At 41.6% G+C, this 26,971-nt stretch overlaps 1 protein-coding gene across 1 annotated transcript in view; it reads left to right on the top strand.

Moving 5' to 3' along the window:
- Window positions 1-26,971, top strand: part of CMTR1 (cap methyltransferase 1) — a 2,799,821-nt gene that overhangs the window by 2,257,555 nt on the left and 515,295 nt on the right. The window contains exon 19 of the mRNA XM_044060367.1: window positions 18,340-18,431. Within this exon, the coding sequence (XP_043916302.1) occupies window positions 18,340-18,431 (92 nt within the window). The remainder of the gene's footprint in view (window positions 1-18,339; window positions 18,432-26,971) is intronic.

Raw genomic sequence — 26,971 nt, 5'->3', positions numbered from 1 at the left:
GACTGCAAACTGGGGGCCATAATCTAATCTCCAGCTGACACAAGCATCCTCCAAAAGGGTCTCACAGAGATGAATGCTTGGTGCCAGAGCCACGGCCTCAAGCTAAATGCTAAAAAGTGCATAGTCATCCCCTTTGGGAAAAACAAGGTGCCCACAAATTACCACATAGGTGGCAATCCATTAAGTACGGAAGAAGTAATTAGAGATTTGGGGACCAGCGTAGATAGTAATCTCTCCTTTGATAATCACGTTGCCAAAGTGGTTAGAAAGACCTTCTATATAGCCCACCTTATCACGAAAGGGTTCGCATCTAGATCAAGAGAGGTCATTGTGCCCCTCCACTCGTCACTTATCAGGCCCATAATTGAATACAATGCCCCTTTTGGGATGTACCTTACCCAACACCTGCAGCAACTGGAGAGACCCCAAAAGTACCTCACCAAGAGGATCATGGGCTACAAACAGATGTCCTATGCAGCTCGACTAAAGAAACTCCAGCTCTACTCAGTTGCTTACCGCCTACTCAGTGGCGATCTGTGCCTGACGTACAAAACCATGTCAAACCCAGAATTAATGGACATGCTCCACCTCAAAAAATCCAACTCCCTTAGAGCTACACGCTCCAGGGACCTAAACCTCAGCACAAAAATAAATAGGACATGCTGGAGGGACAGATTCATTTCCCAGAGGCTCCCCTCACTCTGGAATAGAATCCCAATTCATGTTAGACATAGCCCCTCTTCAAGCGAAATTTGGACGCGTGGATGGGAAATCGCAAATTCACCCCTGGGATCTCCCCAGTGTCCCTGCTAGACAGAGGCACAGTAAACTAATCTTAAAAGGGTACCTTCTGTGACCTACTTTACAGAGGCGCACAGTAGGCTAATCTAATAGGGAGGCAGAAGCCAAATACACTCTGGCTAGGCTTATAAATGCCCTAGGGCAGATAGCCTAGTATCTACCTGTGAACCTATGGCTAATACCTTAACTCTTTCCCAACAGGTGGTTGAAGTTTTTCATGAGGCCAGGAGCCCTAGCACAAGAACATCCTATGCAGATAAATGGAAGAGATTTTACTCTTGGATGCTGACTAAAGGAGAAGACTCTTCTCATCCTTCTCTTTCACTCATTCCTGACTACCTAGCAGGATTGCTTAATGGTGGACTTCCTTTTTCTTCAATCAAATTTCATGCTTCAGCAATTTCGGCTCATTGTTCTTTTGAGCAACCCATTTTTTCTCACCCCTTGATGAAATAGTTCTTGAGGGGAGCTAGTAATGTTAGACCTCCCAGAAGAGCTCCTACTCCTGCTTGGGATCTTAATTTTGTCCTGGAGAAACTTACTCTGCCTCCCTTTGAACCAGCTGCCTCTGCAAATTTGAAGTTTCTATCCTGGAAGACTACTTTCCTTTTAGCTATTACTTCAACTAGAAGGGTATCTCAGCTGCAAGCCTGGCAGTAGAACCTTTCATTATTTTTCACTCAGATCCGGTTTCTCTGAGAGCCAATCCCTCCTTTATGCCTAAGGTAGTTTCCAGTTTAACCCTTAACCAGTCTATTCACCTGCCTACATTTTTCAACAATCCCCAAAATAAAGGGGAAAGGATTCTGCACTCTCTTGATGTGCATAGACAGCTGAGATTTTTACTTAGGACTAAATCCTTTCAAAAGTCTGAACAGTTATTGGTTAGTTTTGCTCCTGAGGCTCAGGGTAAAGCTATTTCAAAACAAACCATCTCCAAATGGATTGCTCATTGTATTCACTTTTGTTACCTGCAGCACGGTAAGGTTCCCCCTCAGGGTATTGGGACCCATTCTACTAGAGCAGCCTCTACCTCTGCAGCCTTTCTGAGAGGTGTGCCTACTAAGGACATTCTAGAAGCAGCTACTTGGTCTTATGCTCATACTTTCACAAAGCATTACAATCTACCTTTGTTTTCTAAATCCAGGGCTGGTTTTGCCTCTGCAGTTTTGCAGGGCCTCCTTACCAACCCTTAATCTGTGATCCTTTCTCCCCCCTTTGTCTTCTTACTGGGCATTGGGAATCAACCCGTATGTGAGGACTGCAACACTGAAACACGAAGAACATAGTACAGATGTTCTTTGTGTTTCACTGTTGCAGTCATTACATTTGGGTTATCTGCTTGCAGGTAGCCCTCAGTCGGCCTGATTAACAAAGTCTTGGGTCCTGTGTTGGTTGCTGTCCCTTCTTCCATGACGTCAGGACGTCAGGGGTATAAAACATGCAGCCGACGCCATTAAATCAGTCAGTCTTGCCGTGCGGTGCCTGAAGCAGAAGCAGTTTGTAAGTGCTGGTCGGCCGACTCCTGAAATTTTCATTTTCGAGTTTCAGAACCGAAGTCTTCAACTAAAGCTAAGTAACCCTGTTGGGGAAACCTTTTCTTGCTCCTTACTGATGTCAGTAAAAGTTAATAATTGCATTACTTAAGGAAAGCAAATACTTCATAAAGATTTTAATTCGTACTGTATTCCTTGCCTAGGCCCTGACCACGACGTACCATGCTGTCGGTTTTGTGCTTTATTTAATCAGCACACTATCCATCGTCGGTATATTTTCGCCTCTAAATATTTCGGTTCTTGGTTCAGTTATCCAGAAATGTCATCGCTTAGCCATCCGAATACCGGGATTTCGAAAAAACACAAAGATAAAGACAGAGACAGGCTGCTGAGGTCCAAAACTGCCGACGATGCTTCTCTAAGCCAGTCGCCAGTTCGCCGGTACTCAGTGAGGGGCTTTCGCAGCCCCTGATACCCGCTACTTCTGATTCGCAGGCCTCTACTGACACCCATTCGGAGTCAGGTATGCCGCAAGATGCTTCAACTATGGAACCCGCGGATGGCTCTACCTTGGATGGGTCCGGAGCCGCTGTGCAGGCACCGGCTTCTGAGGGTGTATTCAGGCCTACGGACTTGCATATTAAATCGACGCCACCTTCGTTATTTAGGCCTAAATCTCAATCCATGTCTAAAAAACCGACGCCCAGGCCATGTTCTCAGGCCTCTATGCCTAAAAACAAATGAGAAGAATGGCTGAAGATCTAATGACTTTAATCAGGGGTAGCCAACCCCCCCCCCCCCCCCCTCTAAGAGGCCTAGGACTGAAGTTGATTATGGATCTTTTGATCAGGATTCTGTTTTTTTCTGATTCTACTGATGATCTGGATTTGCCCTTACCTACTTATGAAGATTCTTATGCAGAGGACTCTATTCCCCCTGCTTCCCCTCCTGAGGATTTTTCTTTTGGGGAAACCTTACCTACTCTAAGGGAGCATTTCCACTGGGAAAGCCAGGGTTTTTTTGATTCAAAAAAGAGGCTTAGGGATTTCCTTCTACCTCAGCATAGGCCTTTAGCTATTCCTCCTGTACTAGACATTGTTGATGATGCTTCCTGTACTAGACATTGTTGATGATGCTTTTTCAGAATCTAGTTTGGCCCCTGATTCCCTGCCTCCTGCTCCCAGAAAACCGGACAGGTACTACTGGGTCCCTGAGTCCCACAAGTTCTTTTTCAAAAATCCTATTGCAGATCCAGAGACTATTTCACAGGGGCCCAAGGGCATTAAGGATTCTACTGCTAAAAATCATACCCCTTCTGATATAGACTCCAGGGCGCTGGATAGATGGGGTAAGAAGGTTTACACTTCTGCAACTTTGGCCATTAGGGCTTTAAACTGCCAGTTTCATATGTTAAAGTATCAGCAACATGTTATTGGACTGCTTAAACAGAAAATGATGTTTCCTGACTGTGTGGAAAATGAAGAATTACAGGATTTAATGCATTCTGCTGAACAAGTTGGAAAACATACTTTGCAATGTGGTTTTGATTCATTAGAGGCTTCTTGCAGGGCTGCTGTTACTGGGTCTGTGCTCAGAAGGCATGCTTGGCTTAAGGAGCAATCTTTGCCTGATCATGTTAAAGCTAAATTGTTGGATGCTTCTTTAAATCAGGACCGCCTGTTTGGCAACAAGGATGAGGAAGTTCTTAAAATGTGGAAGATAAAGCTAAATCTATGCAAACTGTTAAAGATTTTTTTACAAGTTCAGCCTCATAGATTTAGTAGGCACTGGCCCTCTAAGAATTGGTCCTTTCCAGCCCCTTCCAGGTCTTCCCAAGCCAAACCGAGACACAGCAAAACCCCCAGTTTTCAGTCCCAGGGGACTCACAGAACTAAGCAGTGGGGGGTCTCCACTTCCAAATCTGGGAATAAGACCCCCCCCATGGTAAACTGTCTCAATGTCTTCCTTTTAAAATTTCCAAGCACTTATCAACTGACTGCCTGTTTGGGGGGAAAGATTGCTCTTCATGCAAAGAATTGGGGACTCATTACCCAGGACAAATGGGTTTTAAATATAGTGTCCCCAGGGATACAGATTTCACTTCCACACTTTGCCAACACCAAGTGGGTGGCCAGACCTACCCCCATATCAGAGGGCAGAGGCCCAAAAACAAGTACTTTCTCTCTTAAGCATGAGGGCTATTCAACTGGTACCAGAAGAGGAAAAGGGGCAAGGTTTCTACTCGAGACTTTTCCTGGTACCCAGAAAAGACACTTCATGACATCCTGTCCTGGACCTGTCTACTCTAAACACCTTTTTGGTGATTTCAAAATTCAAGATGCTGACTCTTCACCAATTACTCCCTATGCTAGGCAAAGATGCCTGGTTGGCAACACTAGATTTAAAAGAAACATACCTGCACATCCCAGTCAGGGAATCTTGCAGAAGATACCTACGCTTCAAAGCAGGCTACACGCACTGTCAGTTCTCTGCACTGCCCTTTGGCTTATCTACTGCGCCCAGGGTATTCACAAAGCGCCTAGCTCCAGTTATTGCATTTTGCAGGAAAAGAAATATTCAAATATACCCATACCTGGATAATTGTGTAATTCAGGCAGAAAGCCAGGACATACTTTTAAATCATCTGGCCTTTGTAAAAAGGGTTCTAACTTGTATGGGGTACACCATAAACGAAAAGAAATCACACCTGGTACTCTGTCAGCAAATTATATTCCTGGGAGCAGGCTTGAATACAACTTCCCAGATGGCTTACCTCACGCCAGAAAAGCAAATTAATTTGACAACCTACTTCAAACAAGTGGCCACAAAAACCCTGCTATCTGCAAGACAAATACTGCAAGTCTTGGGGTTCATGGCCTCCTGCATTCTTCTAATTCCATATGCAAGACTGCATATGAGGAAACTGCAGTGGTATCTAAAAAGTCTATGATGTCAACATTCTCAAGACCTAGCAACAATGATTCCTATCATACCTTGCCTACGCCTAGAGTTCCTTTGGTGGGCAGAGGACTGCCACCAAAACAAGGGATTACCTTTCGTGCCACCCCCTGCCGCCCAAACCCTAACAACAGATGCATCAGACTATGCATGGGAGTCTCACCTGGCAGGGGAGTGCATTCAGGGCAAATGGAACCCAAATCAAATGCACCTTCATATCCATCAAAAAGAAATGTTAGCTGTACAGAATGCTCTGACAGCCTTCAAGGACCACATTTTTCCAGGACAACTAATGGTAAAGACGAACAACACCACTATTTTGTGGTACATAAACAAGCTGGGGGGTACACATTCTTACCCCCCTCTGCAGACTAGCCATGGCATTGTGGATCACAGCCTTGACCTACCAAGTGCACCTATAAGCTCAATTCCTGCCAGGAAAATTAAATACACTGGCAGACAGACTAAGCAGAAACCTCATGGACCCACACAAGTGGAAACTGGAACCAAGGATTTTCAACATGTTGATAAGCAAATGGGGGATCCCAGATATAGACCTGTTTGCATCTCCCCAGAACCATCAATTGGACAAATTTTGCACAAGGACTCCCCACAAACAAGCCCGGAAAGTGGATGCTCTGTCCTTCAGCGGGAAAAACCTATCAGTCTATGCCTTCCCCCCTCTGCCTCTGCTCTCCAAGGTACTACTAAAAATCAAACAGGACAAACCAAGGATGATTTTGATTGCTCCAGACTGGCCGTGCCAAAACTGGTACCCCCTCCTGCGCAGTGTTTCACGGTTATCTCCATGGCACCTGCCTCAGACTCTTTCCCTGCTGTCTCAGCAGGAGAACCAGATTCTGCACGCTCAGCTTCTAACACTGAAACTTGCAGCCTGGCTAATTACTTAATCTCTCCTTTACCATCCCTTAGCAAACCTGTGATAGATATAATTTTAGAGGCAAGGAGGACTTGTACTAGAAATTCTTATGCTGAAAAATGGAAAAGATTCTGTGCCTGGAGCCAATCTCAAGGGATGAGCACAGCAGCGCCCAATTTACCTCAGATTTTACAATACTGAACTGAGATGCTTCACAAGGGCCTGTCTTTTTCCTCCATTAAAATCCACACCTCAGCCATTTAAGCTCATTGTAACACAGAACCTCCCCTCTTCTCTCATCCACTGCTCAAGCAGTTCCTCAGAGGGGCCAAAAATTTGACACCACCCAGGAGAGCTGCAACCCCAGCCTGGGACCTTTACTTTGTCTTGGCGAAACTCACTCTACCTCCTTTCGAGCCAGCTGCTACTGCAGACTTAAAATTTCTTTCTTGGAAAACAGCTTTCCTTTTAGTAATCACTTCAGCTAGAAGGGTATCTGAATTACAAGCCCTTATGGCAGTGGAGCCTTTCATCATCTTTCATGCGGACAGGGTGTCCCTCAGAACCAATCCATCCTTCATGCCCAAGGTGGTATCCAGTGTGGCTCTTAATCAATCCTTTCATTTGCCAACCTTCTTTCCCAGTCCACAGAATAAAGGGGAATAGATACTGCATTCCTTAGATGTGCACAGACAACTTAGATTCTACGTGGACAGGACTAAATCTGAAGGGAAATCTGAAAAACTGCAGGTGGCATTTGCTGCAGGGGCAGAGGTGAAGGCTATTTCAAAGCAAACCATTTCTAAATTGATAAGCCATTGCTTTCATTTCTGCTATAAGCACCATGGAAAACCTATCCCCCAGGGGATCAGACCTCACTCCACCAGGGCCGCATCTACCTCCACAGCCTTTCTCAGAGGCGTCCCTATCAGGGACATCCTAGAAGCTGCTACCTGGAGATCTGTACATACTTTCACCAAGCATTAGCCATTTTTCTCTAAATCCAGAGCTGGCTTTGCCACTGCAGTCTTGCAAGACCTTATAGCTGGCCCTAGTGCTATCTAAATTCCTCCTCCCAACCATAGCTTTCTACCCAAATGTAATGACTGCAACAATGAAACACGAAGAACATAGTACAGTTGTGTGCACTTACCATAAATGTAGATGTTCGAGTGTATTCACTGTTGCAGTCCTGGTTGCCCTCCCTCCATCCCCCTAACTTTTGGCTATACCTCTACTTTCCTTTACAATGCTTAAAAGCCTTTTTGGTGTATTTGCTTTTTTGTTGGAGGTATATCTTTGTACTTTTATATTTAATTGCTTCCCATTAGGGGGGCACCTGACATCTGGGGCAAGAAAAACTGATGTAATGGCGTCGACTGCATGTTTTATACCCCTGACGACTTGACGTCATGGAAGAAGGGACAGCAACCGACGCAGGACCAAGACTTTGTTAATCAGGCCGACTGAGGGCTACCTGCAAGCAGATAACTCAAATGTAATGACTGCAACAGTGAATGCACTCAAATCTTCGTTTATGTTAAGTGTACACAACTGTACTTTGTGTGCACTTACCATAAATGTAGATGTTCGAGTGTATTCACTGTTGCAGTCCCGGTTTCCCGCCCTCCATTCCCTCTTTTTTTCCTAAGGCACAGACTACGGATTTTTTATTTTTTGTATGACGTGTCCAGGGTGCTAACATTCTTGGATTAGCCTTCTTTTGTGGGATCCTGACTGTTAAGGCAAGAAAAACTGAGGAAATGGCGTTGGCTGCCTCCCTTTATACCTGACGTACTGACATCAGTTTTACAACTGGTGTCAGCCGACGTCATATACAAAGGACTCTGGTATTCGGGCCAACTGAGGGCTACCGGGAGCTGGATAACCCATATGTGAGGACTGCAACTGTGAATACACTCGAACATCTACATTTATGGTAAGTGTATACAACTGTACTTTCCATAGTTTATTTAACCATCCTGAGAAACAGGCGCCATCTTTCAAATGGTCTAGCATCGCTTACAGCTACTAGCGTCCCATATTGGTGTGCCAGCAGAGTAGGTCACTATTACTGAGATTCAAAATTGTTTCTGAATGTTTAATTTGGTGCTACTGAAACTTTATTTATATTGAGATATTTGAGTGCTATCTTTGTGGAGCTCCTCTTGAACTTAATATAGCATTTAGTTATGGGCGATATTTTGATTGAATTTCAGCTATTTTGCGAACAAATCTAAGTACTAAATTGCTTTGTGGTTCTGGCTAAATATTAAGTTACATGTACATATACAGATAAAAGGACTCAATAAGACAGTCGTTGAAGGTCATAGTGTTTTACGACTATAGAGATAATTGCTATTGTCTTTCCTTTGTAATAGTACACCTGCTCATATACTAGCCATTTACATATTTTTTCTTTCAGAAGAATATAGTTGCTCATAAACATTTTGTTTTTGATAGTCAGATTAATACTGGTCCTATAAAGTGATCTGTTCAGCTTGATTTTATACAGCTTGTAAAAGTGCTTATAGCTCTCTCTTTTACTGTCTACAGATGTTCATCGTATTACCCTGCTGCAGTCATCACACTTGGGTTATCCTGCCATCAGGCGGTCCCGCAGTCGGCCCGAATTCCAAAGTCTTGGTCCGGCTTCGGTTGCTGTCACTTCTTCCCTGACGTCAGTGCGCCAGGGGTATATAAGAGGCATCCAACGCCATTTTCTTCTGTCTTTCTTGCTGCGCGGTGCCTGAAGCAGAAGCAGTTCGCAAGTGCCGGTTGGCCGACACCTGAGATTTTCAATTTGAATTTCAGTCCGAAGTCTTCAATAAAGCTAAGTACCCCGTTGGGGAACATTTTCTTGCCTCAGTCCGATGTCAGAAAAAGTTAACAATTGCATTTCTTGTGGGAAACTAATACCTCATAAGGACTTCCATTCCTATTGTATTCCTTGCCTAGGCCCAGACCACGACGTCACAGGTTGTCGTTTTTGCGCTAGGTTTAATAAACGCACTATCAAACGCCGTTTTGACTTCGCACAGCATTACTTTGGTAGGAAATTTAATTATATCATGCCGTCGGAGCAGCCGACGACCGCAATTCATAAAAAACGCAAGGATAAGGACAGGCAGCCTAGGAATAAGCCAGACCCCGAGGCCTCAGCTGGGCCTGTCACCGGTTCTCCGGTTTTCAGTGAGGTGCCTACGCAGCCCCTGACGACTGCAGAGCTGGTACCCCAGACAGCTGCCGACTCCCAAGTGGAGTCTACTAGGCCGACGCAGCCATCTACCGACACCGGAGCAGAATTAGACACCAGTGCAGAGGAAACACCTTCGGTTGCAGAAGGTGTCTTCAGACCGACTACACTCACCATTAAATATTATGCTAAGCTTAAAACTTCTTTAAAACCTAAGAAAACTGTTCATAAGTCTACAGGTCAAGGCCCCATGCCTAAGAAACAGATGGTTAAGATGGCTGAAGATTTAATTACCCTTATCAGGCGTTCCCATTCCCCTCCTGATAAAAGACCAAGACAAGAGGAGGATTATGCATCCTCTGACCAGGTTTCTCTCTCCTCAGATTCTTCTGAGGAACAGGATTACACTTTTCCACCTTATGAGGATTCTGATGCTGAAGACTCTATTCCTTCAGCATCTCCCCCTGAAGACTACTCCTTTGGGGAAACATTACATACCATGAGGGAACATTTCCACTGGAAAGGCCAGGATTACTCAGATTCTAAGAAAAGGCTTAGAGAGTTCCTTTTATTACCCCAGCACAGACCACTTGCTATCCCTCCTGTTTTAGATATTGTGGATGATGTCTACTTGGAGTCTAGTTTAAATCCAGACTCTCTACCTCCTGCTCCAGCCAAACCAGACAGATACTACAGAGTACTCGACTCACATAAATTCCTTTATAAAAGCCCTATAGCTGACCCAGAAACCATATCCCAGGGTCCTAAGGGAGCAAAAGCTTCTATGGCTAAAAATCCTGTGCCCTCTGAAAGAGATTTCAGAGCCCCCTAGATAGATGGGGAAAGAAAATATACACCTCTGCAACTCTGGCTGTGAGAGCATTAAATTGCCAGTTTCACATGTTGAAATATCAACAATTCCTGATGTCTCAGTTAAAACAAAAAATGAGCACACTTTCAGAACAGCCTGAATTCAAGGAAATGCAGGATCTGTTGCATGCAGCTGAACAGGTGGGCAAGCATACTTTACAATGCGGATTTGATTCATTGGAAGCTTCCTGTAGAGCAGCTGTTACTGGCTCTGTCATTCATAGACATGCTTGGTTAAAAGTGCAAACCCTCCCTGACCATGTTAAAGCAAAATTATTAGATGCACCTTTACAACAAGATGCATTATTTGGTGTCAAAGCAGAAGAGGTTTTAAAGAAAATGGAGGATAAGGCTAAATCTATGCAAACGGTCAAGGATTTCTTGCAGGTACAACCCCCTCGCTTCAGCAGAAATTGGCCAACAAAAAATTGGTCCTTTCCAACTTCAGACAGATCACAGAGGGACAAATACAGACGCCCAAGGGGCAGAGGTCAGTCACAGGGCCCTTACAAACCTTGCCAATGGGGTTCTGCTACCCAGAAAGGAGGAGAAGACAGGCCCCAAGCTAGCAGAAGGCAGACACAATGACTCTATCCTCAAACTACCAAGCAAATCTCTCCTGGCAACACCCTTGGGAGGAAAACTAGCATTTTTTGCTGACAACTGGCACATCATCACAAAAGACAAATGGGTTCTAAACATTGTCTCTCAAGGATACACATTCCACTTTCATACCTTACCAAGGATCAAAGGAATGCCAAACCTGGCACCAAATCAATGGGCATAGGCACAAAAACAAATTACAGCTCTCATGAACATGAGAGCCATTCAACAGGTACCTACACAGGAGCAACAACAAGGATTTTACTCAAAAGTCTTCCTAGTTCCCAGAAAGGACAAAGCATGGAGACCCATTCTGGATCTTTCAATTCTGAACACCTATCTGCAAGTGCCAAAATTTAAGATGCTAACACTACAGCAGCTTCTTCCCATGCTGGGCAAGAATGCTTGGCAAGTCACTTTGGACCTCAAGGAGGCATACCTGCATGTCTCTATCAGACAAAATTGCAGAAGATACCTCTGCTTCATTGCAGGTTCAACGCATTATCAATTCTCTGCACTGCCCTTTGGCTTATCTACTGCGCCCAGGGTCTTCACAAAATGTCTGGCACCAGTAATTGCATACTGCAGACAAAGAGAAATTCAAATATACCCATACCTGGACGACTACCTTATTTAAGCAGAAAGCAAGGACATTCTTTTACAGCATCTGGCATTTGTCAAACACCTTCTAAGTTGCCTAGGGTACACAGTAAACGAAAAGAAATCAAAACTAGTGCCCTCACAAAACATAATATTCCTGGGTGCCAGCTTGAATACAACGGCCCAGATGGCTTATTTCACGCCAGACAAACAACGACAGCTGTTTCAATATTTCAAAATAATGGCAACAAAGACCCAACTCCCTGCAAGAAAAATTCTGCAGGCCTTGGGATTCATGGCATCTTGCATACTACTAATTCCATTTGCAAAACTGCATATGAGGAAATTACAATGGTACCTGAAAAGTGTACGGACTCAGCACAGCCACAGCTTGGAAACAATGATTCCACTCATTCCCTGCCTTCAACAGGAGTTTCTGTGGTGGGCACAGGCATGTCACCTCAACAAGGGTCAGCCTTTCACCTTACCCACAGCCAGGCAAACTATGACAACAGATGCATCGGACTATGCCTGGGGAGCACACATGGCAGGACAGTGCATTCAGGGCAAATGGACTACAGATCAGAGACACCTGCATATCAATCAAAAAGAAATGCTAGCAGTGCAGAATGCCCTAACAGCTTTCAAGGACCTTCTACACCCAGGACAACTACTAATAAGGACAGACAACACCACAGTTATGTGGTACATAAACAAGCAAGGGGGCACACATTCCTACCCTCTATGCAGGCAAGCAATGACCTTGTGGAACACTGCACTGTCTTACCAGGTTCAATTACAAGCACAGTTCTTGCCAGGAAAGAAAAACACATTGGCAGACGACCTAAGCAGAAACATCGTGGATCCACACGAATGGAAACTAGATCCACAAGTATTTGCAATGATAGCTCAAAAATGGGGATGCCCAGACATAGATCTGTTTGCAAGCCCCCACAACCACCAACTTCAAAAATTTTGCACAAGGACCTTCCATCCACTAGCTTGGAAAGTGGACGCCCTCTCATTCAGTTGGAAAACATTAACAGTGTATGCCTTCCCTCCACTGCCTCTTCTAGCAAAGGTACTGCTGAAAGTCAGATTAGAGAGGCCACAAATGATTCTCGTTGCACCAGACTGGCCACGCCAACATTGGTATCCAGTTTTAAGGAACATGACCCAGGGCCCACCATGGATTTTGCCACATATTCCTCACCTGCTCACCCAGTGAGACAATCTGATTCTACACAGCCAGCTCAAGACTTTAAACCTGGCTGCATGGCAAATTACCTAAACAACCAGCCAACACCTTTATCGAAAGCTGTTATGGATGTCATTCTGGAGGCCAGGAGGCCCAGCACCAGGAAAACTCACTCAGACAAATGGAAAAGATTTTGCACCTGGAACCAGGCTAAAGGCCTAAATCCCCTGGAGCCAAACATTCCTCAGATTCTACAATATTTAACTGAGATGTTACACAAAGGACTTTCCTTTTCATCTATTAAGATCCACGCCTCAGCAATTTCAGCTCATTACAGCACGGATCCTCCTTTATTTTCACATCCACTCCTAAGACAGAACCTCAGAGGGGCTAAGAACTTAAGACCGTCAAGGAGAGCTCCAACACCTACTTGGGATCTCAACTTTGTCCTGGAAAAGCTTACACTGCCGTCCTTTGAACCAGCTTTTTCAACTGATTTAAAATTTCTTTCATGGAAAACTGCCCTACTACTAGCAATAACCTCAGCTAGAAGAGTCTCAGAGCTACAGGCACTAATGGCAGTGGAACCTTTCCTCATTTTTCATCAAGACAGAGTATCTCTACGAACTAATCCTTCCTTTATGCCAAAGGTGGTATCCAGTGTGGCCCTAAACCAAACCATTCACTTGCCCACCTTCTTCCCAAATCCCCAGAACAAAGGAGAAAGACTCCAGCACTCTTTGGACATTCACAGGCAATTACGTTACTACTTGGATAAAACTAAGGCTTTCAGAAAAACTGACCAGCTCTTTGTAGCCTATGCTACAGGATCACAAGGAAAAGCTATCTCAAAACAGACCATTTCTAAATGGATAGGATATTGCATACGTTTCTGCTACACACATCATGGGAAACCAGTACCTGCTAACATTAGGTCCCACTCCACCAGGGCTACAGCTACATCAGCAGCCTTTCTCAGGGGGAGTGCCAACCAAGGATATTCTGGAAGCTGCTACTTGGAGTTCAGTGCACACCTTCACCAAACACTATCACTTACCTCTTTACTCTAAGACTAGAGCTGGTTTTGCCACTGCAGTTTTGCAGGGCCTACTAGCTTCTTCTAACCCTGTTTGACTCCACCTCCCCTCCTTAGCTTTGGGATTCAACCCAAGTGTGATGACTGCAGCAGGGTAACACGATGAACATAGTACAGTTTTGTACCTACCATAAATGTAGATGTTCGAGTGTTCACCCTGCTGCAGTCCAGGTTACCCTCCCTCCATCCCCTCTGAACTAGCTGAACTTATCGCTACCACTTTATCCTATTCTACCTCTGTGGTGTATTTGCTTGTACCTAAGGGTTTTGTTTTATTTTTATATAGCCATATGTATGTATATATGTATGTATATATGTATATGTATATATATATATATATATATATATATATATATATATATATATATATATATATTTTGCCTACCTTTTGGGGGCACCTGACATCTGGGGCAAGAAAAACTGAAGAAAATGGCGTCGGATGCCTCTTATATACCCCTGGCGCACTGACGTCAGGGAAGAAGTGACAGCAACCGACGCCGGACCAAGACTTTGGAATTCGGGCTGACTGCGATACCGTCTGACGTCAGGATAACCCAAGTGTGATGACTGCAGCAGGGTGAACACTCGAACATCTACATTTATGGTAGATACAAAACTGTACTTTCCTCCTTATCAAACTGTTTTTCTATTCTTCCTTACAGCTTCCAGGTAGTGTAAGAAAACCGCAGGATCCCCTCCCACTGGAAGTGGGTACATAAGACGCCACAAACAACTGTGCCTGTTGAGCACAGCAGAGTATATCACTGCCATTTTTGATATAAGTTGTGATCCCTGCTCATTCATAGTCATTTATCTCCCATTATAAAGACAGGTGGCGTGCACACCAATAGAAATTCTACTGCACATTCTGTCCCCTTCAGCCCCACAAACAATCCTTGAGCTTCTCTTGGTTACTCTTACCTAGTCTAAAGCTAAACGACTAAAAAAGAACTAAAAATTTGCTATCTAGTCCAGAATTACCTTTACCTCTGGCACTAGCTTGCTGTACTAGACAGTGACTGTTTTTCTTTTGATGTCCGGTCTTCCCTCGAGGTTCAACCCGCTCCCTTCTCCCTCACTTCACTAGGGCTCACTCTGCTCCCCCCCCCCTGCACCCATTCCCACCCAACCCTACTTTCCGTACATTTATTTTAACTAACCACTCCTTGAAGTCAGACAGTCCAATTAGATTGTCCCATCCCTAAAATTAGCCGTTCCCTCAAGTCAGGCTGTCCAAGTAGGTCATTCCATACCACACCCCACACTACAAGTCACAGTACTTGTACACCTCCCTACATATATCTAATCAAAAGTAAAGCTATATTACCCCAATTCGACTTTAATGTCCAAAAACAATATTCAACATATACCAAACAAACCTTCTCTTTACAAACCCCCTTTTCAATCCAGACACCAGCTGTACTTAGAATCAATCCTTCTAACACTAGCAACACATAGTACAACCTACCATACCATTCTTGAAGAACCCATCCCTTCCTACTCTACCTCTTACATCTACCTACATAAAACAAAAACTACTAGCATCTCTCTATCTTGTTCTTTACTCAGTATCACAGACCTTCATTATACAAACTACTTCCTTCTTCCTCACCCAAGCAGAAATACCATAGGTTTCTAATAAAAATCTTAAACACGCTAGTCAGTATTGCAACCAAACTAACTTGTAGTAGGGACATACACCTAAAATCTGGCCCAACACTAATAACATTAGTTCAACCTCAAAAAATAACTACATCTCCCAATCAGTATCCATTTCCACAGAAACAAAGCAGATATCCAATTTTTAAATATTAATATTAGAAGCATCAATAACAAAATTCATGAGCTGCATGCCAACCTCTCTCTTTACTCTGCTGACATTGTACTCCTCGCCGAAACTTGGCTAAAACCTACTACCTCCAATAATGAAAGCCTCCCATGAGGTTACAATATCATACGTCAAGATAGGTTAGGTAAAAGGGGTGGTGTAGCACTACTCTTCAAAAGTCACCTTTCCTTAGAATCCATGGATAACAACATACCAACCTTCAACAATGCTGAAGTCCTACTTACTAAACTGAAGGTTAATCCCAAAAAACATATAAACATTATAAGTATCTATATACCACCCAGTGATAATATCCAAACATTAGAAAAGATACTGCACTGGTCCTTTAATGCACTGCCACAGGAAACAATTATTATGGATGACTTTAATATAGATTGCAACTCCCAAGCCCTCAAAAATTCCATCAGTTTACACGGCTTCATCCAACTTATACAAAAAAACACTAGGATTAATAAACCATCCAGTGAACAATCCACTCTCAACTGGATCTGAACTAATAAACCAGCCCTTTCTTCTCACTTTGGTTGTCTCCATGACAGCCTCATTGACCATTTCCCAACCTACCTACTTAGACAACAAGCTAACCCAACAAAACAAATTATATACCAACAGATAAGAAACACCTTAACCTGAATGACCTCATACATATCCTTAAAAGCTGTAACTGGACACCTCTCAAATTACTTCCCCTGGAAGAAGCAGTAAATTTGTTCAATACTACCTTCCTGTACATACTTGACACACAAGCCCCAACTAGGACGATATGTGTTAAATCCAACTATGCTCCATGGCTACGCAAGGAAACTAGGTCACTATTAAAATCAAGGGATAGGACATGGGAAAACTGGTACAAAACGAAAACCCAGTCTGCATTTCATACCTACTGCGAACTTAGAAATAAAGCAAAGCAACAAATTAAACAAGATAAATTAAACTATTGCTCAAAAACTCAAAATAAGCAGTGCAATAACCCACAAATATTCTGATCTGCAGTAAACAATATACCCCAACCTGGCAAAACCTCTACCCCCCCCCCCACACACACACACACACACACACACACACACTAGTAACAATACAGACGACACCTCGAACCATTTCCCTGGCCAACAGTCAAACCTCCTCTCCTGCACTGCTTTATGCATTTCCCATATTTACAAATCTAAGAAAAACAGAACTTAAAAAACTGCAATCCTGTTGCAATAAAATTGCCAGATACACTAGAAGCTCACCATTTAGATCTCACCACTGTCTAGCACTTAAAAAACTCAACTGGCTAGAGCTCCCCCAACTCCTTCTCCTTAACCAGTTAACTATGGCACATAAAATATTCTATCAACCTGATAAAACTCTGGGCCTTCATATATTGCTTCAGCCATACTCCACTGCCTGAACCCTGCATTCCATCAATAGATCAATAAAGCCAATAACCTAGCTGGAGAATCCCTCTTCTCAAGTTACGTTGGCAAAATCTGGAATGCCTTACCACAGGACATTACAAATATTTCATCCTTGTCTCAATGTAAAAAAACACTCAAAAATCACTTTTCCAACAAATGGCTGTGCCCTTCCTCTGCCCCTGACTAATCCATATATCTCAATCAGTAGTAATACCTCTTCTTTATGTTACCAACACTACACTTACTATAGGACAGTTGGATCTCACATCAAACAAGAATACTGTATCTAAAAATAACAGAGTAAGTCCTATACAAATAATACCATCAGGTGGTATATGTCTCTTCTTTTCTAGTTTTGCTGCTTTCACTTTATTTTAATATTATGACTCATTATAGTATCTGTTAATAGAGTCCTTTCTGTAATAGCCAGGCTTTAATGTCTTGTGCTCTTTGATTGATTACTTACTTTACAAGTAGTTCCTTATTGTTTGAAACTCTATTACTTTCATTGTTTGATCAGTTCTAATCAAATGATGTTGGATTGTAGGTGTTATGTTCTATGTGGAGCTTTTCTCCCCAGTCCTTCGCTGAAAAAGGACATGTGTCCAGTTGGACTTTCCTAATAAAAAAATATAAAATAAAATAAATATGTATTTTTTCTAACTGGAAAGGTAATGGATTACTTCTTGGAGTTCTTCCCAGTTGTCAGTCGGTGCACAGGACCTCTCAAGGTAAAATAGTTATGGTGAGTGCTAGTCACAATAGTTGTTAGAAGTGTAGAAAAAATAGCTGGATACTCACTGCATCAGCTGAACCATGAGACAGCCTGCTGCATTGAATATTTATTACCCTTCCTTTTTTCCTACAGTTGTCGGGCAGCCTCTTCATTGACTTTGGTTGGAGAACATCCCGTCTTACATTTATTTTTTATTCCTTGTTTTCTGTTCTCAACTTGCAGATACAGCTTGTTAGTGTTTCACTGGGGTAAAACTGAGGAGCTTGGGGCTGAAGCTGTCCTCCCAAGCGCAAACTGTATTATCACCATGTTGGATTAGGAGGACAGCTTAGGCATGGGGCTGAAGCTGTCGTCCTCAGCACTTAATCACTAAGCCATCACAGTCCTAATCCAACATGGTAATAATACAGTTTGCACTTGGGGCCAGAGGCCTTTGCAAAAGTGTTTTAAGAGAGGGCAATCTTGAAACAGGGTCTCAACTATTATCCCATGCCAGCAGTATTATCAAAGATAAAGATCAGCTGATGTGGTGAGTTGTAACATATGGTGTGTTCTTTTGGACTGCTATAGGCCTTCATTTCTTTACTTACAGTGTGTCCTGGCATTTTAAGATTGCAGTATTTTTTCTTTAGTTATTTTTTTTCTGTCATTTCTAGGGAAAAGCCCAGAGAAAGATTTTTGCTGTCCATGTTCTTGATGCATTGGTTCTCAATGGCACTGATGTTCGAGAGCAGCACTTTAACCAGCGGTAAGAACAACTCCTTTTCTTCCTGTTTAATAGGAGAAGCTTTTATCCTTACTTTTACATGGCAGTGGAAAGAAACAATGGCTTGTTTATTATGGGGGATAATACTTCACCACTTGATGCTGAATTTATTATATTAGGAAGGATATTTTAGATTACTGTAGACAAAAAAGGAAGAGAGTAGTTAGGGTAGATCACATTAAAAACTCGAAATGTCAGCACATTCCACAAATTGAATGAGCATTGGATACCTTCTCTCATAAAAGAAAAAAATTAATCATCTTACAGAAAAATGAGAAACTGTTGATGTGTGCTATTTAATTAGTGTTGTTTGGCTGTAGTTATATTCAAGATCAGTATCACTCCTGATATTTTCCCATGTGCAAGTCTGAAACACCTATCAGAAGAGCTTACTCAAGAAAGTAATCTTGGACCATTTAAGAGCAGGGACCTGTGATGTGGAAGTGACCTCTACTTGTCATCCTTTGACAGTCATTCTAATTGTATTCCAGGAAGTCAGAAGTGGAAGTCCAACATCCAGGACCCTGCTGGTTTCTAAGTTTGATCATCATCTTTTCCATTTTGTTTTATCAGGTTTTATTGGGAAACTTACACACTTAGTAGAGCTGGCACATGCTCCATATCAACACGTACTGTGATGTCCTGCACCTTAGTAGAAGACCTGTGCTTAGATTTTTAACCATCCACTTGTCACAGTTCAGGTCCTGGTCTTGGCTGTCCTCAGTATGAAGTTCTTGCTTTTGATCCCTAAACTGAAGTCTTCAGATTGTCTCTGGATGACAGATCGCAAGTCAGAGTCTGTGTCAGTTTTCTCTCTACTGTCTAGTAGAGAGGAGCATGATGTGAGGGACTGTTTTAAGTGCCAGTAATGGACATCAGATGGAGAAATTCCTGACCAGTGTCACTACTGGGAAGATGGAGGTTCTGTGTTGCTTGCTCAGGGTTTAGCAAGAGGGTCCCATCCATAGCTCAGGTATTTGCTGTTGTACATTCAGATGACAAGAGAAGAGGAGGATAGGTCTTAATCAAGTCTTCTCATAAGTAATTTTTTTTTCCTGAAATTGTCGTCTAATCCCCCAACTGCGTGGGGTAATCTTCCAGTGTTCATAGTTGAAGCTGCTACTTCTGTTCCCTCTTGATGAATTATAAGGGGCCCAGATGAATCCACCTTTGGCTTCCAAATGGAGAGGATTTCATCCTTTAAGTGCCATCCATCTCCCACTCTATTAACTGCTGCACTCATGACTGTCTTGATCATTCCGAATGGTATCTTGAGTCAAATAGTTTCAAATCAGTAGTACTTGAAGATGAGAACCCCACCCCCCACCCCCCACCCCCAACCAACACATGGGGAGGATCTACATCAAAAACAAACATACCTGAAGGTTGGTCTAACATGATTAAGCACTTGAGCTTGTCCATGTCCAAATTATCATAGGTAGAGTCCCATATCAAATCCTTGCAAGCTGTAGTTCATCCTCTGTGACCATAAAAACCCGCAGCTCATACTCAGGTCTACTTGAGACACTTGCTATTCAATGCAATACCATATTTACAGGGGATTTTAACTACCCCTTTATAAACTAGGTATTTTACATGACCCCAAACTTGCAGGCCCAGAGTTTTCTGGACTTTGTAAATACAAACAGGGTGGACCAGTTAATCCATTTGCCCATGGGGGGGGGGGGGGGGACAAACATAATGTATCTGGTACTGACAAATATGGGAGAACATTGCATCCCCGAGTGTAGTGTCCTCTGTGGTTAGGTCAGACCATAAAGCTGTCTTCTTCAAAATAAAAAGCAATGTTGTGACTCCAGCAAACCTAATAACAGTTAGGAACTATTCTAAGGCAAACTACCTGTTATTAATTGATTACAAGATTTTAAGTCCCTCTAAACTCAGGGAACACAGCTAGCTGTGCAGAATTGTACACATAAACCCTGTGCAATCATGTTAGTAAATGCATAAAGATAGATGTGCCTACCAGAAACAAGCCCAGAACAAACTCAAAAAAAAAAACACCCTTATCAAATCCAAACATAAACAGATCCTACAATAAAAGGAAAACATCATAACTAAAAATGGGAAGTGTAATGTCCAGAAGGATAAAAACTCTCTCATCAGGCTAAACAAATAACTAAAAGGACAAATTACTTAAAAACTGGCCTTGATAGACTTAACGATGGCCTCCCAGGCCAAGTACAACCCCAAGGCTTTATTTAAGCTATGTCTTAAATCTCAAAAGTTGGTACACAGCAATGTGCAGAACTGATTGTTAATGGAGCCACTTACATGGTGTTGGAAGATGTAGTAAATCTGCTGCCCAACAAACTCAGCTCCAGTTTTATCCCACCCCCAGCTGCCCCAAGTAATACCATCAAACATACTCCCCAACTGTCACTAGGGAGCAGGTCCTAAATGTCATCTCTGAGGCTAAGAATACTGGATTGATGGGTCCCACTAGTATCCCAGGATGCTTCCTAAATATCCTGAAGAATGCTCTCAACTGTACAGGTTTTCGCAGATGTCCAGATTTTTGCCTCATATTTTTGGTGTGTTCCTCCTATAATCTAATCTGTACTTCTCTGGCAAATAACTGAGGATTGAAGTCCTTAAATAATGAATAACATTTGAGTTTAACTCCACATCCTTCAGAAAATTCATGCTAATGCAAAACCTACTAGTCTATCAACCTTCTAAGTTTGTAAGAGCAATATTTAAAATCTGTCCCCCCATCATTTTAGGCTTTGTCCAGATTTTATGCTCTAAGAGGTTGAGAGGATCCCTGGTTTCACTATTTAACCAATGCCTCCAGACAGACCTTGTGTTGTGTGAGTGGAGGATTGCAGTGGTCATGTGTCTGCACAAGGGTGATCCATCAGTGGACTCTGGGAACTACAGACCCATAAGTCTGAGTAATCCCATATTCAAAGCCATGGAAAGAATGATAATTGATATGATTAATAATGACATAAGAAACTTTCAGACACTGGAGCCAACCAAGTTTGGTTTTATCCAAGGCAGATTGTGCCTATTCAACCTGGTGGACTACTTTGAAAAGGTCATTAATGCAACAAATGAGGGCAGAACTGTGCATACTGCCTGCCGTGATCTGGTTCAGACATTTTATACAATACCCCATTTGGGCATTGTAAACTAACTAAAATAAAAATAAACTTGGCAATGCAGTCCACAAGAATAGTTTAATATAACAAAGCTTTCCGGTTCAACAACCCTTCATCATTGTATAAAATTAACAAATTATACCATTCTTGTGTAGTAATTATAACACAGCCAATAAAATCATTAGTACAATTAAATTTTTTAAAGCAAAAGAACATCTAATGCAGGCACATTTACCTATATCTTAAAATAGGTTTCACTGATGCTGTCTGTTTCAACCCAGGAATAGAATCAGCTTCCATTCAAAGAATCCATTCATATTCCTTTATCAAGTTTATTGTTAATGTCCCCTCTCCTCATATTCTTAAAAACTTTGTCTATTACCCTAAAAGTAAAAATATGATTGCTTCCATATTCATTGGTATATTTAGCTAAAGAATTGGTGCTGACATTTCTTCTAATATCCGATTTATGTTCTGTCATCCTATCCATTAGCTTCCTTGTTGATTTTCCTGCATAAAAGGCTGTACATATATTACAGGTTCCAAGATATACTATATTTATAGAATTACATGTTGCAAAACATTTAAAAATAAACTTCTTTTTGGTAATTGGAAGAATAAATGTAATGTCCTTATTGATGGAGTTACAGCAGCAACAATTATAGCATGGGATAGTACCAGCTTTATAGGAACTTTACCAATGACGGTACATAATTCAGGTAAAGATGTCAATATACCACAATTATTAGTTAAAATTTTCTTTATATCCACTGAATTTCTTTTAAATGTAGTTATATAATGTAATTTATCCTCTTTTTTTAACAGAACTTGTCCCTCTGTTGGTCCATCAGCACAGTCTGCCCCAAAATAAGATCTAGCATCAGTCTGTCTTAATTTTATAACATCGTCCATTTCTTTATTTAAAGTGACTCCATTGTAGTCCCTGATAGCAAGTTTGTATTTCAACTCTTGCATCTGTTGATAGCATTTATCTATCAGTATTCAGTCTGCTTATCCGCATTAATTGTCCCTTGGCTGTCCCTTTAAAAACATATGGGGCATGCATGCTACTACTATGTAAAAATGTATTCCTATGTACTGATTTTTTAAAAAATGGTTGTTTGCATATTAGTACCATCATATATTGAAACATCAAGAAAATTGATAATATATGTAGAGCTATTCATAGTAAATTTCAAAAATTTGGTACCGGAATTCAAATATTCTGGAAAGGAGTCTAATTATTCACCTGTACCATGCCATATAAAAATATATCATCCACAAAACGTTTAAAACAACTCACTTTCATTGAATACTGTATAGGTCCATTATAAATAAACTCATTTTCCCATTTATCCAGTACCAGATTAGCGTAGGTGTTAGCAGTGGGAGTACTTATTGCTACACCAGAAACTTGACGGTATATTTTACCATCAAAAACAAAGTAATATTATTCAAGACCAGTTCTAATAGCTCACATAAAGTTTTAATATATCTACCTGTATTTTGTCCATAATTATGTAACAATTCCCTAATAGAATCAATTCCATAAGTAGTAGGTATTACAGTAAAGAGTGACTGTATATCAAGCACCACCATTCAAAAATCATTTTTTCCATTTCCATGAAACCAATCATATAATTGTATTAATAAATCACTAGCATCTTTTACATAACCCTTTACAAAAACGCAAGTATTTCAGTAGGGTATTTTGTACAAAACATTGATATGGGTTCTGTTATCCACCCCTTGCCCAAGACAATAGGCCTCACTGGGGGGGTTAGTAAGACATTTATTTTATGGGTTGCCTAAAATTCATATCGGAATTTTGGATGACGGAACAGTAGAATAATTAAATAATTCAACATTTATATCATTTATTGCCTGCAAATAAAAATACTGCTATATTAATATCACTAATACATTTATTCACATCATTATTAGCTACTATTTTAAAGAGATTGTTGTCAAACAAAAAAATATACATATTACTTAAACATTTCATTTTGTCCATGATAACAGCACCACCTTTGTCGGGTTCTTTGATAATAATATTTGCGTTTATTCGAGTTTCTTTAAAGAATCACAGTCTAACTTTGACAAATTATAAAACTTCTTAAATCGTCCTTTATTATATAATTCACTTATTTGCTCTTCTGAAATGTGGTCACAATTGGATGGCTAATAGGTACAAATGTACTTGACCGCCTACAGATATAATTTTTAATACTTACTATTTGTTTAAACACTAATTTTAGATCTAAATTATGTGTAAATAACTTCAGATCTGTTAAGGCATTGCTCAAACTCTCAAGTGCAGAGGTAATGAATTTAAGTCCCTTATTTGACAGGGAAACATCAGTTAATGATACATCCACTTGTGACAAGTTAATAACACAATTGTCATTCACAGTATCTTTTTGCATTATGTGTTCTTCAAGTTGGAGTTGCTTCGGATCCTTCCTCTCTTCCTCTGGACAGAACGGGCCCTTGAGCACTTGCGTTTCCTCACAGCCACTTCCTCCAGTAATTTTAACCAAACTGCACACTGGCCATGTCGAAAACCCATTTCACAGCATTTGACAATTCTTATAAGCTGGAAACGTTGAGCAGATGATGTAGATGCCTCACTTTCATTAATTAGTTCGGTATTCATCTCAACTTGTTGCAGGAGTTTGCTGGAATTTCTTGAATATTATCATGCTGATTAGAAGTCAAAGGGGCAGTAACTTCATCAAGTGTATCCAGTGATTTGGATGCTTTTTTCACATTCACAGCCTCTTTCTCTGTATTAACACCAGAATAAGATTTTACTTTTGGCCATGAAAAAATGTGGTCTTTATTGTAATCATTAATGTCCCTATTGATGTTACGTTTCTTTACTTTCTCCAAGATTTCATCCAACTTAGATGATTTATCTAACAGTTTAGGATACTCAGAAATATATTTAGGGAATAGGATGGAAGCTGAAATAGTAGCCTGCAATTCATTTATTTCACTATGTAAATCGGACTCAATGTTAGAAAAACATTGATTCATTAATGACATATAATTCAAGCCCAGTTGTGAATTCATTTCTTGCCACTTGCCAGGATGGTTTAACAGTGGCATTGCAAATAAAAAAGTAAAAAAGACAAAAGACATCCAACAAAGCTGTAGAGTGAGATGAACTTTTAATAACAAATAATATATGTAAGCGCTTTCATGCCAAACTGGCACTTCCTCAGACCATACAAATATTCAGTGTTCTAACCATATTTAAATATAGCAGCATTCAGTCACAACCATCATCTGAAAAGATCATGTTACTTAAGTGTAGGTTTTTAAAGAAACAGTTCCATTAAGACCTAACCCTTTGTAAGCTTGTGGTTCTAAAATCCACTTTAATTTTATATATTGTCTTATCAGCACCATCACTTCCTCTTAGATTAAAATACATCAACTCTGTTATAAAAAAAAATAAAATTGTGTTACTCCCCATGGGCATTCACATGTTTAGCCAAAGCATTGGTAGGTTTGTTCTTCTTTGTATCATTTTAATGTTCAAGAATACTTTCTTTAAAGGAACAATTAGTTTTACCTACTTAAAATGACGGAACATACAATGCAAATGGCTAAATATGTTAAGTCAGAGCTCTTACAATAGGCATACAACATAAAATTATATTTACATCTAGTATCAGGATGGACAAATGTGGAAGTAGGTAAAATAAATTTACATGCACTGCTACTTCTACAAGGAAATGTCCCATTGCGTTTGAGTGTTCTACTCGTGTATTCATGGTGTCTATAACATAACTGGTGTTTAATAGATTTATGGTTCTTAAAAGAAAACTTAGGTTTATCATACAGAATCTTCTTAAATTCTTTATCTACCCTCAAAATAGACCAATTTGTTTTAATTGTACTACACAACACATAAATACTACTAGAATAAGTTAAAGTAATTTTAGTGGTGTCATTCCGTCTATCAGAACATCATTCACGATGTCCTTCAAGGATGCATCTGCAGTCATAACATATGGGTTGTCCTGCCTCAGGCAGCCCTTCGGTCGGCCGGATTCCAAAGTCTGGGTCTGGCCTCGGCTGATGTTGCACTTCACCCAACGTCATAGCTCCTGGGGTATAAAGGCATCAGCCGGCGCCATTTTCCTCAGTCTTTCTTGCCGCACGGTGCCCGAAGCAGAAGCTGTTCGCAAGTGCCGGTCGGTCAGATCCAGAGATTTCAGCTAACGAAGACTTCTAAAAAAGCTAAGTACCCCGTTGGGGACTCTTTCTTGCCTCAGCCGATGTCAGAAAAAGTAAATAATTGTTTAACTTGTGGGAAACAAATACCTCATAAGGATTTCCACTCTTACTGCCTTCCTTGCTTAGGCCCAGACCACGACGTATCAGCTTGTTTAGCCTGTGCTTCCTTCAACCGATGGACACTTAGACGTCGGTCGGAGTTTGCTGAAGAGTTTTTTGGTCCTGCTTTTGCATATAAAATGCCGTCGGAGACTCCGACTACACATTTAGCCAAAAAGCGCAAGGAAAAGGACCGACACTCGCGGCCCACGGTTTCGGCTGAAACCACGGTTAGGCCTACCGCGAGTGTCTCGGTTTCGGCGAAACCAAGTCCTCGGTTCTTCCTTCGGCCGAAAGCGTGCCTCCGACAACCGAGGCCTCAGATGCCCCGGCTGAGTCGGCTACAGAAATTCCCACCGAAGAAGCAGGCACACAAGATTTGTCCGACACCATTCTGTTGGACATCTCTACTCCTGCACGTGGGGCAGCTAGACCCCCTGCTTCTATGTCTATTAAGGCCTTCTCCAGGGCTAAAGCAGCTAAACTTTCCAAGGCCTTACCAACAAAAGCTCCCTCTCACAGACCTTCCTCAAGTTCTCAGATTCTCAGCCTTGCTGAGGACCTTATTTCTCTGATCAGGGGATCCCAACCTCACCCAGACAGGGCCTCACAACCCCCTTCTGAAAAAAGGCCCAGGACTGAACCCCCTGAACCTCTCTCCTCTGACTATTCCTCGGATGGATCAGATTTATCAGACCATCAGGAAGGACCATACTCACCTTATGAGGATTCGGATGCAGAAGACTCCATTCCTTCTGCCTCCCCCCAGAAGAATTTTCATTTGGGGAAACTCTACACTCAATGAGGGAACACTTCCAATGGCAGGGTCAGGATTTTTCTGATTCTAGGAAAAGGCTAAGGACTTTCTTACACTTACCACAGCATAGGCCTTTAGCCATACCACCTGTACTATCAGTTGTTGATGATGCATACAATGATGCCAGTTCTGCCCCTGATTCTCTTCCCCCGGCCCCTGCCAAACCTGACAGATTTATTTATTTTATTTATTTATTTTACATTTGTTAACCGGGCTAGTCTAGCTGGATA

Source organism: Protopterus annectens, chromosome 1.part0 (genome assembly GCF_019279795.1).
Source record: "Protopterus annectens isolate FY-2018-M chromosome 1.part0, PAN1.0, whole genome shotgun sequence".
In the NCBI taxonomy this organism is placed as follows: Eukaryota; Metazoa; Chordata; order Ceratodontiformes; family Protopteridae; genus Protopterus; species Protopterus annectens.
This window is presented reverse-complemented; position numbering and strand designations above follow the sequence as displayed.